The following is a 22292-nucleotide window of genomic DNA, read 5'->3' as shown; positions in this document are numbered from 1 at the left end:
GTCGCCATGGTCACCGGCGATTTCGGCAGTTCTCGGGAAGTGATTGAATAATTGGGGAAAGATCGTTTCAAAGGGAGAAGTCGCGTCAATCCAAATCTCATGCTCAAAGGCACATCGTGAAGGCTAGAAACCGGTGATGTGGCGATCGAGATTCGAGGATGGAGATGATGATGAAGAGACGCAACAACCATATGATGGCTACGCACAGATCACAAAATATTTAAGGTTTTTTTTTTTTGGTCCTCTCTTTTATTCTATTTCCGTTGTCGTGTCAGAATTGATTTCTTATATTACCAGAAATAAACGGCGCACATTTTTTTATCTTCTAAAAGTCGAAACGGCACGACATCTTCTAATTAATCTATGCTGACAATGACAAGTCTTTTCTTCTTTCATGTTTTTGTATTTTTAAGTCTCTTCTTCACTCTTCTTCTGCATTACATTTCTCACCTCCCCAAGGCAACTTTCAAGTTCCTTTAATTCTTCAGTGTCCGAGAAACTCACTGTAGCCTACACACATGCACATGTCAAGCCATTTTAATTCATTCTCATCAAAAAGCTTAGTAAGTATTGTGGGGATTAAGTTTAGTTTATTACTTGTTTGATTGTGCTCTTCAAATGCATCTCCGCACTCAACAGTTCTCGTTTGCTTCCTGTGGAAGCTGAGATCTCCATGTACACTCTACAAAGTTCCAGTGACGCTCTTGCAAACTTCTTGAAACGCTCTTTGTCATTCCACACTTCTGATCCCTGAGAGCATATGGATATATGTCGTCAAATGCTTTTCATATATAAAAAGAGTGGCTTTGATTACTCTAACAATCAATACCTGATATGATCGCACTTTTTTTAATAGTGCCTCGCTGCATGCCGTAAGATTTCCTTTGATTCTACTCCATCTTGCATATAATTCCCAGTTTTCAGGTGTACTTTCTACTTTGACAACCTATAGAAGAGAGAAACACGTAAAGACAATACAAAACCCATATCAAACGCAACAAAACGAAATTGAATCAATAAAATATATAAAAAAGGAGGATGTGAAAGTCGTTGAAATATTTTTGCCAACCTGCTGAATAATTGTCCCAAACAACTCTATGTAGAGTTGTTCAGTCTTTGTTGAAGCATCGATTTCAGTCAATGACATTGATGACTTGCATGATAAATTCCTATTTTCCAATTCTGTCATCATGCGGTCCAATAAAACAGCGTCAATCCACTTGTTTTTGGTCAATCTCATTAACTGTTGCATAGCTTCAAAGGCCTGGTAGAGAAAAAGCACAAAGATGAAACCAACTCGTTTAGTTTGTAAGCTAAAACAGAAACAAAATATACAGGAAACTAATAGCTAAGACTTTTATACAAGGGTATAGTAAGTCAATAGCTGGCATTTACCTGATCAGTATTTCCCACATCCATAGCTACATGGCTGAAAATCTTCCACAGCTCCCAGTTGTTTCGGCTGTTGATACACAATATTTTTCAATTCCTAATTCTGATTTCCTTAGCTAAAGTAACAGACGGTAAAGGATAGAGAGAGATACTTTAATTTAAGCACTTCTTTGTATGCAATGAAAGATTCTTTGATCTTTCCCTTTATTTTAAGCCTGTGCCCATAAAATATTACATATTCAGTAAATGAAAAAAAAATATATAAATAAACTAGGTGAGCAGTGAGTCGCGAAGTTAATAGTAAGAGAGGCATGCGTGAAGAAAACAATTAATTTTCTGAGCAATTTATTTGAAATGTGTAACTGAAATATGCTTACAGACAAGCAATGTTGTTCCAAGCCCTCCAGTTGTCAGGATCAAGTTGAACAGCAAAAGTGAATGCATCCAGTGCTTTCTCAACATCAGGGACCTGTGGTATCATGTAGGGATGTTAAATAAGTATACCTCTCAGTCAGCATGACAAGAATTCCAATGTTCTTTATTTAATTACATTTGGAGTGGAAATACATTGCTACTAAGCTATTGGAGAAGATGAAGTAAGATACCTTAATCGCCGCCTTACCAAGATAAAACCAACCATCTGGATACAGAGAATTTACGGCCATTGCAGCCTCCCTAAAGAACGAGAAAAAAATGAGACGTATCTCAAGTGACATCACAATATTACGGCCATTTCCGTTTTAGAGAAGAAAAAAAAAAAAAAAGGAAAGAACCAAATTGTTCAACATACCACAGTATCTTTGACTTCTTAAAATCACGCCGACTGTATGCGTTGTGAGCAAGAGCCCGCTACAAGATGGAGATACAATTAGAGCATGGTCTAAGAGAGATGGAAATAAAAGATTTTTCTCTGTATCTCAAACTACCTTAGCACGAACTGACTTATCATTTGAAACTTCCAAGGCTTTTTCATAACAGGAATCATTGAAAGTAACATCACCCAGTGTACACCTGAAACCAATATTTATCATCAACTTTACTTAATGTTACGATACGATGATACCTTTCTTAGTAGAAACAAAGATTAAAGATATATCCGCACATTAAATGATTAAGAGTACATCCAAAGCAGGTAATTATGGCATCTCACAGCCATTTAACAATTAAGATATATATAAACAACAGGAAAAGAACAAGACTAAGAGTACTATCAGAGAATAGATTACCATAATTTCGGGTCATTTGGCCGTTCACGAAGCCGTGCATTGATGAGATCTACAGCTGCTGATTTCTTTCCCAGGAGGCTGAAATTTCACAGCACATAATAAGTTTTGCACCAGTACATGAAAGCCATAGTGGGATAAGGAGAAAACAAGCAAAGCTGAATTCATCACAAAGGCAGTATTCATATTTAAGTTTACCAGTAGCAGTGTATTAGATCATCCCACATTTCCAGGCTCTCAAATATTGTGATTGCTTCCCCAACCAAACCGCAACTCACCAGAAGCTCACCGTATTCCCTGTTGTTAAAATCAAAATGGAACGATGAATAAGAGCGCAGAAAAACCTGAAAAGTATCAATACAGGCATATAAACAGTAGTATATCACACTTTCTCAAAGCAGGAATAGTAGGAAGAAGGACTGCATAGCATAAAGGGATCCGATTTGATACTCCAGGATCGCTCTTGTTAATAGCTCCAACCTGATATAGGAAAACTATCAGAGCTACAACAAAGGAAAGAATGAAATAATGCTACAAAATGAGTGTCGTGCTAGAGAGATATACAATCCAATAAGAAAACCAAATTGATAATACAAGAACTGTTAACATATACCAGCTTATCCATCATCTCCAGGGCGCGTCCCTTTGTACGGCTTCGAGTTGATTCCCATCGAACACGTAATAAGTCACAGAAACACCGTAGCTATTCCATGTCCGAAGAACAAAAGTCAGTCAGTTTGTTTTTACTTGCATAGGTTGTGACAAAATGAAAAACGAACAGCTCCATATATCAACATTTAAATTCAGTCACTTTAATTAACTGAAAGAGTGAAACTTACAGCAAAATATGTTGATTTTTGAGCATCAATTGCCTCAATATATGGAGCCATATCCCACCCCGCAGGAAAAGAAAAGTATTAGATTATATAATAATAATAAATAAAGGACATGGTTTAATTCAGTTTAACACAAGTGAGTAAAACTAGTCGACACAGAAGCAAGAGCGGACAATTGCATCTTCTCCTGCAAGAATCTCTGTAGTTTTGGTAATGCCGTAACGAGAATCTCCAAGCTTTTTGAATTGCAGTCACAACTAATGCCTAGTAACTTAATTGTAGGCAGAATCGTTGAAAAATATTCTCTATCTTTCCACCATGATGCATACCAATTTTGAGAAATAAACATTGCAAATACTTTTTTACATTCAAATTCAATTACCTTGCATCTCATCGTGCCGACTACCCCTTTCAATTAGAAGGCACTGAGCCAAAATCAATGCCTGTTCAACAGGTTTCAAGGGCACAGAATCTTTGCCAGCTTCACTCTCGTTGTTGGCAAAGTTGGGAGTCATATATACTGCAGGTGGTTCAATTTCGAAAGCTTTATAAGGTCCAACATCAGCTTTCTCAGAGGCCAACCTAACGTCCCCATTGGATGAGCTAGTCTTGGCTATCAATACCATCTGTGCCTTTGCATCTATCTATAGCAAGATCAGAGAGAAATTTAGAATAACAAAGCCAAAATATATAACAGAAGAAAAGAAAATATCTCATAGCTTACTTGGTGTATAGTACGAAATCCAAGAGCCCCGGTAACAGAGAACTCGATCCCTGCTGCTGATTTAGCAGATTCGAGCTGCAACCTGAAAATTTTACTCCGAATCAAGACCAATATACTAAAGCAGAAGAGTAGAAAAAGGTCATGAAATGGTAAGTAATGGCTGTCAGGAATGAGAGCAGCAACAACTAACTATATACATATGTGGTATACAAGCTCAATTTCGTAACTACATGAGGGAAAAGTCTCTCATTATATTCTTAAAAAGAGAACCATAAGGCGAAACCAAAGTAATATGGTCAATATCCTAGGACAAAAACATATATACGCAAAGAAAACATATATCTCAACGGTAACTTACCGAGAAGGGTCAATCCTTCTATATATAAACTGCAGTGCACATGCTTCCAGATGGATGGTTGACGTGATGGATGAAGCTTCATCTTCTACCAACTTGGTAGACCAATAGCTTTTCACTTTTTCCAATGCACCAAAATGGTCTAGAGCTTCGGCCATGTAAACTTGCAACATCTCAAACAAAGATGAAGATTGCTCGTGTAGAACTCTTTGATGAATAAGTAAAACTCTGACAAGCCACCATGAAATACTCCTAACTTCAAAAGTTTCAGTTGCAGTTGTCGCAAACAACAAATCTTTCAACTTTAACAGCAGCATTCTCGCAAAAACTAAATGCTGCAGGAAAGTAGTTTGGGTTACATTGAGTTCACTACAAACAATTTAAAACAGAAATGAAGAGTGAGAAAGATACAGAACGAAGATAGTAGTAGTACCTGGAGATTAGAAAACTTCCCAAGCAAGTCAGAACCAGCAGACATGAGCTGAATCTTAGCCCAATTCTCCCATTCAACTAACTCCTTAGTTTCTGATACTTTAAACGGTACTGAACATTTTGTTGTTCCTTCTGTAGACCTAACAGCTCAAAAACAACACCAAATCCTCAATGAAAATTTGTAAAACCAGAGTCCTAATTAATTTTCTCAATATTATGAAGAGTTAAACTCGGTAAACCTACCCGGTCAAGTTGCACCGAGTGAACCACAAAGTAGACGCGATAGCTAAGCACATCACGAGAACAGCACGGCGAGCCTTGTCGAATTCATCAGAAGAATCGTTCACCACGAACGATTCGACCTTTTCGAGGATCTCCGAGTAAACTCGCTCGGCGGAATCAACCGAGTCGACAAGGTCCAACTCGGAATCTCCGAGTATTAACCTAGTAGCGTCGGAGGATAAAGCTCCGAGATAGTCTCCAGCCTCGATTGAAGACAGAAGGGAGCCTATGAGAGAGTCGTGCGGATGGGTTCCGGCTAGGGTTTCGAGAGGAGGATCTAACGGTGGTAAAGAGACGGTGCAACGGATGAGACGGAGCTCGTGACCGCGAAGGGTTTCAATTTCGCCGTCTACCATGGTTGTACTGTACTGTTCTTCTGTGGGAGGTGGCGGGAACGACAGAGAGTGTTTTTTGTGATTAGTGTTTTTTGGAGAGAGAGAAGAAATAAAAACTCAGAGACTTGTTTCGACTTGTTTATTGACTGACGGAGATTAGAAAGAGGTGTGGCAAGTAAAGTTAGGAAATAGAAAACTCTTAAAAATTTACCCAAAAAATGTACACACAAGTGCGATTTTTAAATATTTATATTTGGAAATATTAAGATTTATAATATATATGGTATTTACTTATGTATCTTGAAAGGAAAAAAAAAAAAAAAAAACTTAATTAATTTGAATCACGAATCACAATGCAAATCACAGGAATTTCATCGTTAAACTAGTTGTGATCCTTAATTACTACTGTACAAGTCTATATTTGTTTAGTGATTTTGGTTCTGCATACAAGTGATACAACATAGTGCAAAGGTAAACTATATATTTGATATTCAATCGTCTTACTAAGTTTGCAGAAGCAGAGACGTAAACTCAAAACTCGTATAACCGCAAAAAAAAACGAAGCATTAAGTTATGATGATCTCAACAATATGTCTTTTTAACCCAAACAACAAAAATGATGCTAATCTTTGCTGACGGTGACAAGTCTTTTCTTCTTTCATGTTTTTGTATTTCTAGTCTCTTCTTCACTCTTCTTCTGCATTACATTTCTCACCTCCTCAAGGCAACTTTCAAGTTCCTTTAATTCTTCAGTGTCCGAGAAGCTCTCTGTAGCCTATACACATGCACATGTCAAGCCATTTTAATTCATTTTCATCAAAAAGCTTAGTAAGTATTATGGGGATTTTTTATTTTTACTTGTTTGATTGTGTTCTTCAAATGCATCTCCGCACTAAACAGTTCTCGTTTGCTTCCTGTGGAAGCTGAGATCTCCATGTACACTCTACAAAGTTCCAATGATGCTCTTGCAAACTTCTTGAAACGCTCTTTGTCTTTCCACACTTCTGATCCCTGATAGAGAGATATCGATATATCATCAAATGTTGCTCATAGATAAAAAAGTGTGGCTTCGGGTAATCATCAGTCATTAGATACCTGATATGATCGCACTTGTTTTAACAGTGCCTCGCTGCATACCATAAGATCTCCTTTGATTCTACTCCATCTTGCATATAATCCCCAGATTTGAGATGTACTTTCTGTTTTGCAAATCTATAAAAACAAGCAATAATCACATAAAGGACTGTACAAAGCTATATCAAATGCATACGCCAAGAACTATCACTCATAGAAAGAGACAATACAGAGATTCCATACAAGTTGTTGAAATGTTTTGCTAACCTGCTGAATAATTTTCCCAAGTAACTCTAGGTGGCGTTGAGTTTCAGCTGGTGTTGCAGCACACGGTTGTGTTTCCGTCGATTCATATGAAGAACCTTCGATTTCAATACATGAAGATGGTGATGACTTACATGCTGAATTCCTATTTTCTAACTCTGTCATTATACGGTCCAATAAAACAACATCAATCCTCTTGTTATTGCTCATTTTCAGTATCTGTTGTATAGCTTCAAAGGCCTGGAAGAGGAAAAACACAAAGATGAAACCAATTTGTTTAACCCCTAAGCTAAAAAAACAAATATATGGGGAACTAATAGCTAAGGTTTATATAAAAGGGTAGGAATAATTATCTTTAGTTAATAGCTGCATTTACCTGATCAATATTTCCCACATCCATAGCTACATGACTGAAATTCTCCCACATCTGCCAGCTATCTCGCCTGTTGATACACAATATTTTTCAATTACTCCTCTGATTTTCTTAGCTCAAGTAACAAACTGTAAAGGATAGAGGGATACTTGAATTTAAGCGCCTCTTTGAACGCGATGAATGATTCTTTGCTCCTTTTCTTTATCATATGCCTGCGCTCACAGATTATTACACAATTCAGCATCATCCATTATAAATGTGAAACATAAGGTAGGTGAGCAATGAGTAATGAAGTTAGATAGTAAGGTATGTATGAAGAAAACAATTAATTTTCTCAGCACAAACAGAGCAGAATAATGAAACTGAAATGCTTACAGACAAGCAATGTTGTTCCAAGCCTCTCCATTGTCGGGATCAAGTTGAACAGCAAAAGTGAATGCATCCAGTGCTTTCTGAACATCCCTGGCCTATGGTATCATGTAGGAGATGTTAAATTAGTATCCATCTCAGTCAGTATGAAAAGAATTTCAATGCTGTTTATCTAGTGGCATTAGGAGTGAAAACATATTGCTACTGAACTATCGGAGAAGATGAAATAAGATACCTTCAACGCAGCAGCACCAAGAGCAAACCAACCATCAGGGTACAGAGAATTTAAGGCCATTGCAGCCTCCCTTAAGTACGAGAAAAATGAGACATCTCATAAATAAATTAGCCTGAAGGGCCAAGTTTATAAATCCATTTTCGTCTAAGAAAAAAATAAGGACAGAACCAAATAGTTCAACATACCACAGCATCTTCGACTTCTCAAAATCACCCCGATTGTATGCGCTGCGAGCAAGACCCCGCTACAAGATGAAGATAATTAGGGCATGGACTAAGGGAAAAAGACATAAAGATTTTTTGTTTTGTGTCTCAAATTACCTTAGCACGAACTGACTTATCATTTGAAACTTCCAGGGCTTTTTCATAACAGGAATCATTAATCGTAACATCACCCAGTGAACACCTGACATCAATATTTATCATCAAAATTAATTTAGTGATCCAATACGATAATAACTTTCTAGTATAAACAAAGATTTAATATGATCAAGTGTCCGTTCAAAGCAGATACAGTAATTATGGCACTTCACATCCATTTAATAACTAAGATCTATAAACAACAGGAAATAAACACACAAAGGGTACTATCAAAGAGATTACCATAATCTTGGGTCATTTGGCCGTTCCAGAAGCCGTGCATTGATGAGATCTACAGCTGCTGATTTCTTTCCCAGGAGGCTGAAATTTCACATCACATGATAAGTTTTGCAACAGAACATGAAAGCCATAGAGGGAATGGAAAAAAACAGGTGAAGCTGAATTCATCACAAACGAAGCTTTCATATAATATAAGGTATACCAGTAGCAGTGTATTAGATTATCCCACAATTCCAGGCTCTCAAATATTGTGATTGCTTCCCCAACCAAACCGCAACTCACCAGAAGCTCACCGTATTCCCTGTTGTTAAAATCAAAATGGAACGATGAATAAGAGCGCAGAAAAACCTGAAAAGTATCTATACACAAACATAAATAGAATATCATACTTTCTCAACGCAGGAATAGTAGGAAGATGGACTGCATAGCATAAAGGGACCCGATTTGATACTCCAGGATCGGTCTTGTTAATAGCTCCAACCTGATAAAGGAAAACTATCAGAGCAATAATAAAGGTCAGAGTGAAATAAAGCTACAAAATGAGAGTATGAGCCAGGGAGATATACAATCCGAAAAAGAAACCAAAATTGATAATGCGAGCACTGTTCACACATACCAATTTATCCATCATTTCCAGGGCGCGTCCCTTTGTACGACCTCGAGTTGATTCCCATCGAACACGTAATAAGTCACAGAAACACCGTAGCTAATCCCATGTCCGAAGCAAAAAAGTCAGTCAATACTTGCATAGGTTGTGACGAATTGAAAAACAAAACCAGTCACTTTGTAATTGATTAACTAGAAAGATTGAAACTTACAACAAAATATGTTGACTTTTGAGAATCAATTGCCTCAATATATGGAGCCATATCCCATCCTGCAGAAAAAGAAAAGTATTAGATTATATAATAAAAATAAAAGACATAGTTTAAATTCACTTGAACATAACTAGTCGACACAGAAGCAAGAGCGGACAAATGCATCTTCTCCTTCATGATCTTTGTGCTTATTTCACAACCCCGTAACAAGATTTTTTAAGCTTTTTGAACTGCAGTCACAACTAATGCCTAGTAACTTAACTGTAGGCAGAACCGTTAATAATATTCTCTATCTTTCCACCGCCTAAGCTCTTGATGGAGCAAAAATATTCTGAGAAATAAACATTGCAAATACACTTGAATTTGAGATCACTTACTTTGCATCTCATCGTGCCGACTACCCCTTTCAATTAGAAGGCACTGAGCCAAAATCAATGCCTGTTCAACTGGTTTTAAGGGCACAGACTCTTTTCCAGCTTCACTCTCGTTGTTCACTAGTTTGGGAGTCATATATACTTCAGGTGCATCACCTCCCCAAGCTTCATAAGGTCCAACATCAGCTTTCTCGGAGGCCAACCTCACGTCTCCATTTGATGAGCTAGTATTGGCTATCAATACCATCTGTGCCTTTGGATCTACCTATAGCAAGATCAGAGGATTTAGAATAACAAAGCCGAATATATATATATATATAACAGAACATAATATATCTCAGAGCTTACTTGGTGAATAGTACGGAAACCAAGAGCCCCAGAAACAGAAAACTCGATCCCTGCTGCTGATTTAGCAGCTTCAAGCTGCAACCTAACAATTTTACTCTGAATCAAGACCAATATACTAAACCAGGAGAGTAGATAAAAGGTCATGAAATGGGATGTAATGGCTATTTGAAATGAGAGCAGCAACAACTATATACATATGTGCTATACAAGCTCAATTTCGCAAGTACGTGACTCGCAAACTTCTCATTATTTTCTTAAAAAGGGAACCATAAGGCGGAACCAAAGTAATTGGTCACTATCCTAGAACAAAAAACTATAAACATCTTAGATGTAGGCAAAGACAATATTATCTCAATGGAAACTTACCGAGAAGGATCAATTCTTCCATATATATATTGCAGTACACATGCTTCCAGATGGATGGTTGACGTGATGGATGAAGCTTCATCTTCTAGCAACTTGGTAGTCCAATAGCTTTTAACTTTTTCGAGTGCACCAAAATGGTCTAGAGCTTCGGCCATGTAAACTTGCAACATCTCAAACAAAGATGAAGATTGCTCGTGTAGAACTCTTTGATGAATAAGTAAAACTCTGACAAGCCACCATGAAATACTCCTAACTTCAAAAGTTTCAGTTGCAGTTGTCGCAAACAACAAATCTTTCAACTTTAACAGCAGCAATCTAGCAAAAACTAAATGCTGCAGGAAAAGAAAGTAGTTTGGGTTACATAGAGTTCACTAGTTAGTACAAACAAAGACAGATCATGACTACTTCAGAGAGCTGCTAATATATAATGTACACACATAGAAGTTAATCCATGTACTAGCAAACAGAAATGAATGCTGCAAAGCCTACAATACGCTTAGCCCCTTCCAGCTTTACTCGTATATAATGCAGAACAAAGAGCAGGAAAGATCCAGATCATTTTAGTATAAGACAAGCAAAAAAACAGCAAGATCATACGTCCAATAAACATCAAACAACAGTTACGACACTCACTCAGAAACTCAAATAAAGACACGGACAACAAAGCAGCTCGATTAATCAAAAACAATTTTATAAGACAACAGAATTGAATAAGCAGAACGAAGATAGCTCAGTACCTGGAGATTAGAGAACTTCCCGAGCAAGTCAGAACCAACAGACATGAGCTGAATCTTAGCCCAATTCTCCCATTCAACCAAATCCTTACTTTCTGATACTCTAAACGGTACTGAACATTTTGCTGATCCTTCCGTCGACCTAAAAGCTCAAAAACAAACAAACAAAAAGCCTCAATGAGAATTTGCAAATAACCATAACATTTGAAGAACATTGCAAGTTCATGAAATGTTATGAAGAGTTAAAACTCGGTAACTTACCCAGTCAAATTGCAACAAGTAAACCAAAACGCAGATGCGATTGCTAAGCACATCACCAGAACAGCACGGCGAGCTTTATCGATTTCATCAGAAGAATCGTTCACCACGAACGATTCAACCTTATCGAGAAGCTCAGAGTAAAATCTCTCGGCGGAATCAACCGTATCAACCAGTTCGAACTCAGAATCTCCGAGTATTAGCTTAGTAGCGTCGGAGGCTAAAGCTCCAAGATAGTCTCCAGCCTCGATTGAAGACAGAAGGGAGCTTATAAGAGTCTCGTGTGGATGGGTTCCGGGTTGGGATTCGAGAGGAAGATCTGACTGTGGTAAAGATACGGTGCAACGGAGGAGACGGAGCTCGTAGCCGCGAAGGATTTCGACTTCGCCGTCGACCATGGTTGTACTGGTTGGTTCTGGAGGTGACGGGAACGAACGAAAGAGGTTTTGTGAGGTTTTTGTAGACCAGGTTATAACGTCGTCGTTTCACGGTCAAAACCGGTAGAATAGTGACTCGAATGTCTTATCCGGTTTGGTTATCGCGAAAGAGAAAAAAAAAACGCTCAAAATGCGAACCGACTAAACCAAGTTTTTACAATTTTAACTCGCTAAGCTGTATTTATTAGTAGTGAAATGGGATTAAGATTATGATTTTAACTTCTTTTTTTCCTTCTCAAAACAGCTTTATCAATATGACAATATTACATACAGATGTATGTACCTTTCTCTTTTTGTATTTTTCTTTCTTTTTTTGAACAAACTCTCTTTTTGTATTTTTGTCACTCATTTTTTTTGTAGGTAGAAAATAAACATGATGCATATATAAACAAGAGTTACAGAATCTTTATCAAGTTTGGTTTTTTTTTTTTTTGTCATGCATATATTACAAATTTTCTAAATAATTCATGTTTTCAAGTTGGGAACTAAAGATATACAATTCTTACTTAGTCGTACATTATAAATTTATATAGATGTGTGTGAAAGAGAAATTATATAAATAAAAAGTAAAGAACAAAAAGATGGATTCATGTGAGGGAAAAGTGTAAAGAAAGAAGGGTATGTACAATTTGTTATATGTACATGTGTTATATGCTAGCTAATGCTATTATATATTCGTATAAATAAATTAATTAGATCTAGAGAATATGGAATATTTGCATAATGACATAAAAGTGTATGATGGTGATGAGGAAAAGCTGAGAAGTGATGCTTGGGGGTTGGCCCATCTATGCCTCCAAGGATTTCTTCACATGCTAACGAGTTGGACCCACATGATGATCACCTTGTTCATCTTTTTATTACCTGTTCATATCTCTCTAGCTACACATTCGATCAAACAAAAAAAATTATCTATAACTTTTTTGCTGTATACATATATGGTGACTGGTGAGTAAATATCCATGTATGATCAGAACATACATTATACATTATCAATTATCTATGTGTATTATATAACTCACATGTTCACGAACGAACGAGCTAGATTGTGTCTCATTCTTGTTTGGCGTGATTTATATTTGCACAGTGAAACAATTAATACAGTTTTGTCATTGATTTGTGTTTAGTTTCTATAACTAGAAAAACTTATGAACACAAGATCACAAAGTTATGAGAAAAGAGATGACCAAAACCAACAACAACAACAAAAAGAAAACTTGATAACCAATAATAGCAGAACAAAATGAATGATATCAAGGCATTGTAACGTGTAACCCAAATGATAAGAAAAAATACCGATGATCTTGACGACGCAATGGAGATGGCAAAACTTTCATAATTGACTGACTCAACCTAGAAACTAGTAAGTAATAACCAATGATGAAAGACCACAACCTATGCCGAATTAAAGCTTTAAATCAAACAGAATTTGAATTTCACGTTGGAAGGGAAAATTTTATTACGATGTACGTATTATTTTGTATACATATATGCGCCTGCCTGTGTGTGGGAAAAAAAAAATGCGAAGTGTTCTCTATAACGTGCACAAAGAACATTTTTGTATACATGACTGTGGGAAAAAAAATGCAAAGTGTTCTCTATAACGTGCACAAAGAACATAACTGAAGTAACAAAATGAGACAAACAAAAAAAATCAGTTGATATATGAAAGAGACAAGATTTCATTGATTTATTTTTCGATTTATTTTTCAAAATAAAGATATATAGTAGTTATTATAAAAAGAAAAGAAGAAGATTAGTTAAGCACTTAAACTAATTGAGAGATGGTATCATGATCGGCAGCAATCACGAAGGAACTATAAAGGGCTTCTCGCAAGTGGGGATAGGATACAGAAGAGACAGTTTTATTTCAGTTAGAAGCGCCGCCAAACATAAAGATCTGAAACCAGTTTCTATTGGTTAACCCAAGATTCGTTCCCCAATGTGACCAATGATGTTTCGCCATGTGTATACATTCCAAACCGACCATACTTGGAGAAGAATGAGATTATTTGAGGAGACCACTTTGACGAAGAAACACGGTTTTTACATTAGGGGTACTCATTTATTTAAAAAATTATCTTGTTTGACATATAAACAATTTTGATTATTGATGCCGGTTTTGATTAAGACATGTTTATGCAATTAATTTTTTTTTCATGCATATCTTCACTGTTAGAAAAAGTTTGATCAGAAGTTGTTGGTATCCTAAGACCATGAAACATAAGAAATAATAGCATAAAACCAAAAAAAGAGGTTTTATAAACATTTTGTATATTATTATTCCCGACTAATTAAGTTGTTTTTGTGTAAATTGTATATTAGGTACCACCAATCGATTGTGAATCAATAAAAAAGCTTCTTGAGTACAACCTATCTATGAATCTTGAAGAAAACGACATTAGGAATCAGAATATGTGTAAGGAAAAACAAAAAGAGAAGAGAAAAGACGAGACAAATTGGGTATTTTTTTGTAATTTTATATTGCAAGTTCCATATGCTATTTGAGGGTGGCATCGTCCCTTTCACTTTCCTACTAATTATTTCTATATGATTTTTGTTTTGTCTTTCTCCTCTTTATCTATAACCCTATATATACCCTTAAAGCTCTCGATAACATTTGTCTTCTCTAATTTCTTCTTTCTCTCGAGTCTTTGTATTATTTTTCCCATTCTGTCAATTACTCAATAAAAGTTATTTCTTTCTTCTATAAATAACGCGATCGGTCTTGTTAGTGTTTATCTCGTAAACAAGACTGATCGTTATTGTTATATATCGTTTGATCAAAAATCATATATATATTCATTGAAAAAAAGAAGACTATATAGCTAGATACATGGCTCCAGTCTCATTGCCTCCAGGTTTTAGGTTCCATCCAACAGACGAAGAACTAATCACCTACTATCTCAAGAGAAAGATCAACGGTCGAGAGATCGAGCTAGAGATCATCCCTGAAGTAGACCTCTACAAGTGCGAACCATGGGACTTGCCAGGTAATAATTATTAATACACTTGTAGTTAGCTACAAATTAATCAATCTCTATATAGATTTTTTTTTGCTACGAGACCCTTTTTTGGTCTAAGAGCTGAATAGGTTTTCAACGTAGGTTCGAAAGATAGAGTGAAGTAAAGAATATGAATATCACAAGGGCAAGACAACTATAATATACGTTAACCTTGACCAAAATTCAGTACATCTATATTGGTTTGAATATTTTAATTGAATTGAAAACCAACGTAAGATTTTTGAAGAATAATACTCTACTTTTTTTTTAACTCTTCAAATTATATAACAAAATTAATCAAAATAAACTCAATGTTTAAATAAGTTTTTTTTTCAAATCAGTTTGGATTGCAATTACATGTGGGTGCAAAAAGAAAAGCCATATAGTACTATAGTAGTATTGATTAGAGCAGACGCAATTGTATGATTCCTTTTGGTCAAATCCTCAAAATACTTTTCGTAAACCTCTCATGGACCACCACACTTTTTATGTTATTGTTTACACCTTTTGTACTTTAGGGTTTTTATCTTCGGAGATTATAACATATTATATAAACATATTTTATATATGATATACGAAACTAATAAATTAAATCATCGAAAGAAACTTAACTTCAAATGGCTTAGTCAAAAAGAAATTGTATACTGATATATATAATACAATATTGTTGGTCTCAAATTAACTCACCCATGAAATATTGGCAGGGAAGTCATTGCTTCCGAGCAAAGACCAAGAATGGTACTTCTTCAGCCCACGGGACAGAAAGTACCCCAATGGCTCAAGGACGAACCGAGCAACAAAAGGCGGTTATTGGAAAGCCACGGGCAAAGACCGACGGGTGAGCTGCAGAGACCACGCCATTGGAACCAAGAAAACATTAGTTTATTACCGTGGACGCGCCCCACATGGTATTAGAACCGGTTGGGTCATGCATGAATATCGCCTCGATGAAACCGAATGCGAGCCTACTGCATTCGGCATGCAGGTTTACTTGCTAAACCAATATTATAAGACATTAATTATCTACTTTAAAGTATTAGATGTGCATATTAATTACTAGAGAAAATTATTTACTAACAGGATTTTGTTCTAATTTTTAGGACGCATATGCACTTTGTCGTGTGTTTAAAAAAATAGTGATTGAAGCGAAACCAAGGGATCAACATCATCAGCAGCAGCAGCATCAACCTTACGTCCACACGGGCTCGAATCTAAGTGGTAACTCGAGTTTTGACGTTTGTTCAGATCTTGAAATAAGTTCAAATACACATCAAGGTCTGCCTTATAGTAACTCTACCGATACCCAACCTCGATTCGGAAACGCAAACTCAATCGGTGTTCATGATGATTGGTCGCAGTTCTTGTCACAAGACATGCCTTCAAGCTTTTCAGGTTATGGACCATACATCACTCAGTCAAAGGTATAATAAGCTAATACAACAAGTTTTAGTTTCTGGATCTTATACACAATCAATTATGTATCTTAATATGTTGTAGCTATTACAGGTGAACACAGCATTGGAATGTGAGATGTTGCAACATCAAATGTCATTGCCACCATTGCGAGTAGAAAACTCGCAGGTTCAAGCCATCGATTTCTCCAATAGACTGATGAACCAAAACAGCGGTCAAAGCGGTTTCGACGACTTTACTTTTGCTCCAAGTAACTCCAGCCAGTTCTATAACAACAACAACGTCGATGATCATTTGAGAAACATTGGAAATCTCGATGAACAATTGCTCGATGCCGGAAATTCGACATGGATGAGAATGTCTAACGAGAATTTAAATCAGGTAAATAATATCATCATATATTATAAATCGTCGATACGANTTTTTTTTTTTTTTTTTTTTTTTTTTTGTCAATCCGTTGATACGATTTCTGTATTTATATTCATGCTCTAAATCCAACTACTGATTGTCACAGAGCTTTATAGAAGAAGAAGAGATTTTGCCAAGTTTCGAGCGTAATGATCAAGATCTTGAATGTTATGGTGGGTTATCATACATAAAACTCTAGTTTTAAATTTTAATATCGAAACCATTAAAATATATATTGGATATATATCATCTAATCATAAAATAATTGTATATATATTAATTTATTCTATTATTATAGGTGGATCTCGGACCAATACAATCAACAACATCGATATCGATGATTTTTTCTCGTTTGAGAACGACGACAACTCAAACACAACCCTAAATTCGTCAGGAGTCGAGTTGATTGAAGAAGAAGAAACTATAGTAGATCATAAAATGCTCATTTCTACACCGCAAACGACGGAGATATTATATTACCAAGTCGTACCGTCGCAGATATTGAAAATTCACATAAGCCCGCGGGTTCAAAGAAGTGAGGAGAGAGCAGCAGTAGTACTGTTAATGGAAGAAGACAAGAAGGATTCTTGGTTCCAGAAGGCTGAAAATGTTGCTAAGATGAGATTGAAGCAGATTAGTTTAGTTGCAAAACGTTACTACAAATCTTTTACCATTATTTTCTGATTTATTTTATTTATTACTTTTCCTTTAACTTGCATACTCTATCGGGAAGAAGAGAGGAAAATACATACAATATACTTACCTTTACACATGTATACGACATATACTGATTTTCATATTGACATTGTTATATATAACTAGGAGTTGCCCCGTGTTATCTTCATATTTGTTTCATTGACAATTTTTTAACTGTTAGATTTTCATATTTCTGTATTTTGCTTTCTTAATTGGATTTTCTTTTTATTAATAAAAATGATATAATTTTTTGGGGGAAGAGTATGTATCTTAGTAATTAAACTACACTCATGTATAATGGATTTTATTAGTCATGTTTACTTTTTTGAATAATAAAATGTTTAAAAGCTTAGACTGATTCTTTTTTAGGACATGTTGTTTTGCGATGTAACCATTTTGCAATACATTCATGGCCAAATTTGTGATTACAAAATAAATGATTTATGTAATGTATTTGTAAACATTGAAAAGATATTTAACATTAAAATGGTCAATCAATATTTAAACAATTTCATGCTTGATGCAAGCTGTATGGGCAAATGATCATTGTCTTTGTATTTTCTGCTTGGTCAAGACGTAATTTGTCAACTAAAGATTATAGACTCATATAGTCATATTAATACATGTCACTTTCAAACTACGACTATAACTTGTTTGGACGTTGTTTCCGTTGTGGCCTTACAGAAATTGCCGAGAGCTACCATCATTTTTGAGTTTTGAATTTATCCCATGAGCAATCTTTTATTAAAGATGATGAAGTTTATAGATATAAAATAAATATTATATTCCTTAATGTTGCACATTTTTCATCCTTAGATTCAGATAATGTGTAATTTACTTCCCTTTCAACTGTTGGTAACCCCTAACATCAAAAGCACCTTTTTCATCCTGTTAACACAAGATGGAAAATGATATGAATCCTTCAAGCTCAAAGCCTATTCATTGGCTTTACACCAAAAATAAAATAAAATAAAGATCACCTTTTGGTGATTTTATGCACTTCGACATTGTTTAAGGCAAATCCTCATCATCTTTATTTTGTTGTTACGTGAAGACATAAGCGAAAGTTGAAATTGAAGTCCCATATCACAAGTTAACTGAAATCAATTACAAATCACCTCGTCTAACGTTGTTTCTTCTAATGTCTTCCTTCGACATATATATATATATATATATATAATAGAGATCTGATCATCTATTTTAAGCTTTAGGTCTCCCTATCTGTAGTAATCTTAACAAATATCCAAGTTAGAATAATTTATAAAATAAAAGAATGTATAATTAAATTTTAAACTCAAAAAATCATTTTCTAACACAGTTATACCGTTGTGTGATATATATCTTAGGCTAAGTTGCATTGTTTTGACTTTATGAATATGTCGTAGTGTACATGCACAAAGGCTCATGGTGTCTCCATACTAATTAACCTTTAGAACTCGTTGAGATAAAACAGAAAATGTTATTACACCTTACTCAATATGGCAATAGAAAAAAAAAAGTTTAAAGGAGAAAATAAGAGTAACTAATTTTTTTATGTGATTGTTTAGTCATTCCGTAAAGGTTTTCTCCTCCACCTAACCACCAGTCCAGACTACTACTTTACATGCTTGCATAAACTTTAGTTCCTTGTCTGAGATCTTAAATCCTCCTTTTCATTTAAAAATGAATTGTGCAATGAGCAAATCATTTACGTGATGTAAAGGAACAATGCTTCAGAGACATTTGAACTTTCCTCGAATCATAACAATAATTTGAGTACAAAATAGAATACAATCACATGAAATGTACACATTAAGCAACCAGCCAGTCAACCATTATAGTAGCAGAATTTGGCCATTTAAAATTAATGGAACAATATAGAATTTTAGATGAAGAGAAATAAGAGATTGGAATATAAATTTATGACTAAACATAAACTGATTTTTTGATATAAATGTAAGCTAATTTATTGGGATTTAAAGGCGATAATGGGATGTTACTACAACAATATTTAGCTTTCCACGTTTATTGAATTGGCGATGAAGAACATCAAATCTTAAACAGTATTATTAACCATGCTCTAATTTTGAAATTGTGAAGCTATGCTCTAATTTTGAAATTGTCAAGAATACATATATATGGCCCATTGTTAGCATTATATTCATTCATAGGCCCATATACATTGGTTTTAAGTTTTAGAACAATAAAACGTTAACTAATTAATATTTAACAGAAAGTAGGACGTTAAAAACAATCCACCTACGTCCAACTTTCCGTGGGTTTACATGGGTTGCAATGACAACAACTGTTTCATCTTTTAGGGTTAAAAGTTTGGCATGGGCATCGACCGCAAGTTCTCTCCGAAGAGATATGTATACGTTGTCACCACTACAACAAACACCAGAAATGTTGCACAGTTAGAGACTTAGAAAGAGTATAACGAATCTGAAAAACAAAACAAAACAAAACCAATACCTTTCTAAAATACAAGTCAATATTAAATTGAAAGTTGTCTTTGAAGGGTGGTTATGATCATTGTTTACAAATGTTCGAGACGAGGATATTTGGCCAACAACATCTGGTGAGTGGGTTAATATAGATATAAATCATATACTGAATAACAAAGTGGAAGCTAAGAGACCAGAAATACGAACAGTGCAAAATAGGTTGTTACCTGGAAGCTCCTCACCCTTGTCTACCATATCAAGCAAGTCTGAAAAAGTACAGAACCTAAAATAATCAAATCCAATAGAGCATTGTCGTTTTTTAACAGTCTCCAAAGACGTTTTCTCCGTGAAAACAATTTTCCACTTGTGGTTGGTGCGATGATAACGGTTGGAGGATGCAACAACATCGAAATCATTGATGCTGTACAACTGGCCTTTAACCAATTGATCTTGAAACTCAGGCACACGATTAGGAAGGACTGAAGCTTGTATAGCACAATCCTGAAACAAAGGCAAAATAAAAGTGTTAAAACAGAGGTAAATCAGGGGTCAAGAGGAACAATAATAGAGATAATATACATATTCATCAGGAAAGAGACATTTTCATCAGGAACAATAAGTAAGATATTGTTTCTTCGAAAGTCTCGAACTTCCCAAATATGGATGACCCGAACAACAATCCTATTGATACCAGTGTTGTGTGTTTCGTTGGAGGTTGAATCAAGAGTAGAGTATTGTTTTAGGTTTACTCATGGTGTGAGATAGAGAAGGTGAGTGTCGTCAAAGGTTGTTATTTAAAAGAAAACTTAATGCAATGGTTGAGGGAGAGTAATCAGGGATTGGAATGAAATGTTAATGACCATGAAATCATAGGTGTTTGGTATTATTTTCATTACGTTATAATTGTGTGGTAAACGTAAAGATGAAAATAAAGGATAATACTTCAATGGAATTCTTTAATTACGTTAAAGATTATAATAAGTAATACAAATAACATAATCATAATAATGGTTCATATGATTCTAATTGGTACTGCAAATCTAAACCCCTTTTTCAAAAAAAAAAAAAATTGAAAATGATTTTGGACAGGATTAATGTTACATACAGTTCGGAACTTCAAATAGGTGTTCGGGATCTTGACACAGTAGGAGAATTAAACCAAAGAAACCCAAAATTAGGAGATTTTTGTGAAAGTACATCGGAGGTGGTAGTTGCTGGGAACGATGGTTTTGAAAAGGTAAGTACAGGTGAATTCGACATCGTTTAGTTCATATCGTCCTGATAAGTGTAAGGGCTGTCAATTATATTTGTTGAGCCTGTAATTGGTCTTATTTTGTTAGGCCCAATATATAAACATAAAAACAATGGCCTTTAAGAATAAGAGAGGACATGTGTCAGTTATATAATAAGCCAGATGTCATATTCTAAGCAGAAGTTGAGAAAAACCTTCTCTTATTATATAAGATTGGGGAGAGAAATTTATTATTACGCATAATCTTTTATATATTGTTGATACCCATTTCTTCCATAATAAATAATCTTATAACAAATGGAGTTGTTCGTTTTGTTGTCGTAGGTATCTGCGGTTGCAGCAAACGTAAATACATTTGTTCATTTGCTTGTCACGGATATCTGCATCATGACGCTGTGATATGTCTCTAACATTTTTAAACATTGTTTCGATTCAGCAGTTAAAAACGTAAACGCTGCCGCAACCGCTGCCACAGCCGCAGCCGCCTGCCTCAAACCGATACTTCTTCTTTTTCATGCGACGACATGCATTACCAATTTTACTACTAGTGTGATTTTTCTCTTAATTACTTTCTTTTTAAAGAATCGATTTACAAAAAAAAAAAGTAAAACATTCATTAAAAAAAAAAAAAAAAAACAATCAGTTGCCAGTAAACCCGAAGCCCACCAAAAAAATAAGGACCCAATAGAAATTTTATGAGACCGCCATTAGGGCTTCAGGACATAAGCCTCACCGCAGCTATAAATACCCTTTGACTAAACCCTTATTACAAACTCAAAAAAAAAAACTCAGCCGTCGGCTTCTCTCTTCCGCCTAGATTTATCGTGTTTCTCTGTTAGGGTTTTTGTTTACATCATAGAATATTGCGCGTCAATATTACTGATTACCACCGTTCTAAGTCCATGTTCGTTGTGTATGAGCTGACGCTAAATCGTTTCCCTATTTCTGTTATTCGTTTTGATGTTCCTTTGTAAAAAAATCGAATCAGCTCGAATCTTCAGATTAGGGTAGATCTTGTTTGGTCGTAATAGTCTCTTTATAGATAGATCTGGCTCTGTTTTCACTGATTTGTTTTGTTAATATATGGATTGGTTTGGTTTTAGATTATAGAGGAGAAAATGGGAGGTGATGACAATTTCCCCAGATGATCGAATCTGATTATACTGAGCGAATAGAATTTCCTTTTCAACAGAGGAAAGTCAAGCCAATGTTCTGATCCTTTTCTCCTCTTTTTTTTTTTTTTTTTTTTTTTTTTTTTTTTTTT

At 35.3% G+C, this 22292-nt stretch overlaps 3 protein-coding genes across 3 annotated transcripts in view; 1 reads left to right on the top strand and 2 right to left on the bottom strand.

The window, feature by feature from the left end:
• The window catches only part of LOC104770020 (tetratricopeptide repeat protein 27 homolog), a gene marked incomplete in the record, with an annotated part of 6568 nt that extends 863 nt beyond the window's left edge, over positions 1-5705 (bottom strand). The window contains 20 exon segments of the mRNA XM_010494370.2: positions 1-510; positions 598-750; positions 830-946; positions 1070-1264; positions 1396-1462; positions 1545-1607; positions 1770-1861; positions 1998-2067; positions 2183-2241; positions 2319-2403; positions 2619-2696; positions 2814-2912; positions 3004-3095; positions 3229-3318; positions 3455-3513; positions 3834-4095; positions 4176-4257; positions 4534-4865; positions 4964-5102; positions 5206-5705. Coding sequence (XP_010492672.1) covers positions 409-510; positions 598-750; positions 830-946; positions 1070-1264; positions 1396-1462; positions 1545-1607; positions 1770-1861; positions 1998-2067; positions 2183-2241; positions 2319-2403; positions 2619-2696; positions 2814-2912; positions 3004-3095; positions 3229-3318; positions 3455-3513; positions 3834-4095; positions 4176-4257; positions 4534-4865; positions 4964-5102; positions 5206-5600 — 2631 coding nt within the window.
• Positions 6041-11848, bottom strand: LOC104770021 (tetratricopeptide repeat protein 27 homolog). Its single transcript, XM_010494371.2, has 20 exons — positions 11395-11848; positions 11137-11275; positions 10400-10731; positions 10034-10115; positions 9689-9950; positions 9312-9370; positions 9110-9199; positions 8883-8974; positions 8696-8794; positions 8497-8574; positions 8215-8299; positions 8080-8138; positions 7895-7964; positions 7666-7757; positions 7440-7502; positions 7294-7360; positions 6921-7157; positions 6675-6791; positions 6438-6590; positions 6041-6354 (listed from the first exon to the last, which is right to left on the bottom strand). The coding sequence occupies exons 1-20, from the start codon at positions 11787-11789 to the stop codon at positions 6238-6240; spliced, it is 2688 nt and encodes an 895-aa protein (XP_010492673.1). The 5' UTR covers positions 11790-11848; the 3' UTR covers positions 6041-6237.
• Positions 14399-17477, top strand: LOC104770019 (NAC domain-containing protein 86-like). The gene is made up of 6 exons (XM_010494369.2): positions 14399-14821; positions 15538-15818; positions 15934-16254; positions 16340-16627; positions 16761-16827; positions 16953-17477. Exons 1-6 carry the CDS (start codon positions 14665-14667, stop codon positions 17336-17338), a joined length of 1500 nt encoding a protein of 499 aa, XP_010492671.1. The 5' UTR covers positions 14399-14664; the 3' UTR covers positions 17339-17477.

This window comes from Camelina sativa, chromosome 20 (assembly GCF_000633955.1).
Source record: "Camelina sativa cultivar DH55 chromosome 20, Cs, whole genome shotgun sequence".
Classification (NCBI taxonomy): Eukaryota; Viridiplantae; Streptophyta; class Magnoliopsida; order Brassicales; family Brassicaceae; genus Camelina; species Camelina sativa.
The sequence above is the reverse complement of the archived record's forward strand: the minus strand, read 5'-3'. Positions and strand labels throughout refer to the sequence as shown.

Bases quoted from the DNA above. Each gene is read 5' to 3' on its own strand.
- LOC104770021 (XM_010494371.2), bottom strand. From the start codon at position 11,789: ATGGTCGACGGCGAAGTCGAAATCCTTCGCGGCTACGAGCTCCGTCTC. The intron at 8,300-8,496 runs GTAATCTCTTTG...TATTGATGTCAG, and splicing joins CCAAATGACCCAAGATTATG to GTGTTCACTGGGTGATGTTA. The intron at 6,591-6,674 runs GTATCTAATGAC...TCTCTCTATCAG, and splicing joins AACAAGTGCGATCATATCAG to GGATCAGAAGTGTGGAAAGA.
- LOC104770019 (XM_010494369.2), top strand. From the start codon at position 14,665: ATGGCTCCAGTCTCATTGCCTCCAGGTTTTAGGTTCCATCCAACAGAC. The intron at 16,255-16,339 runs GTATAATAAGCT...TAGCTATTACAG, and splicing joins CATACATCACTCAGTCAAAG to GTGAACACAGCATTGGAATG. The intron at 16,628-16,760 runs GTAAATAATATC...TGATTGTCACAG, and splicing joins CTAACGAGAATTTAAATCAG to AGCTTTATAGAAGAAGAAGA.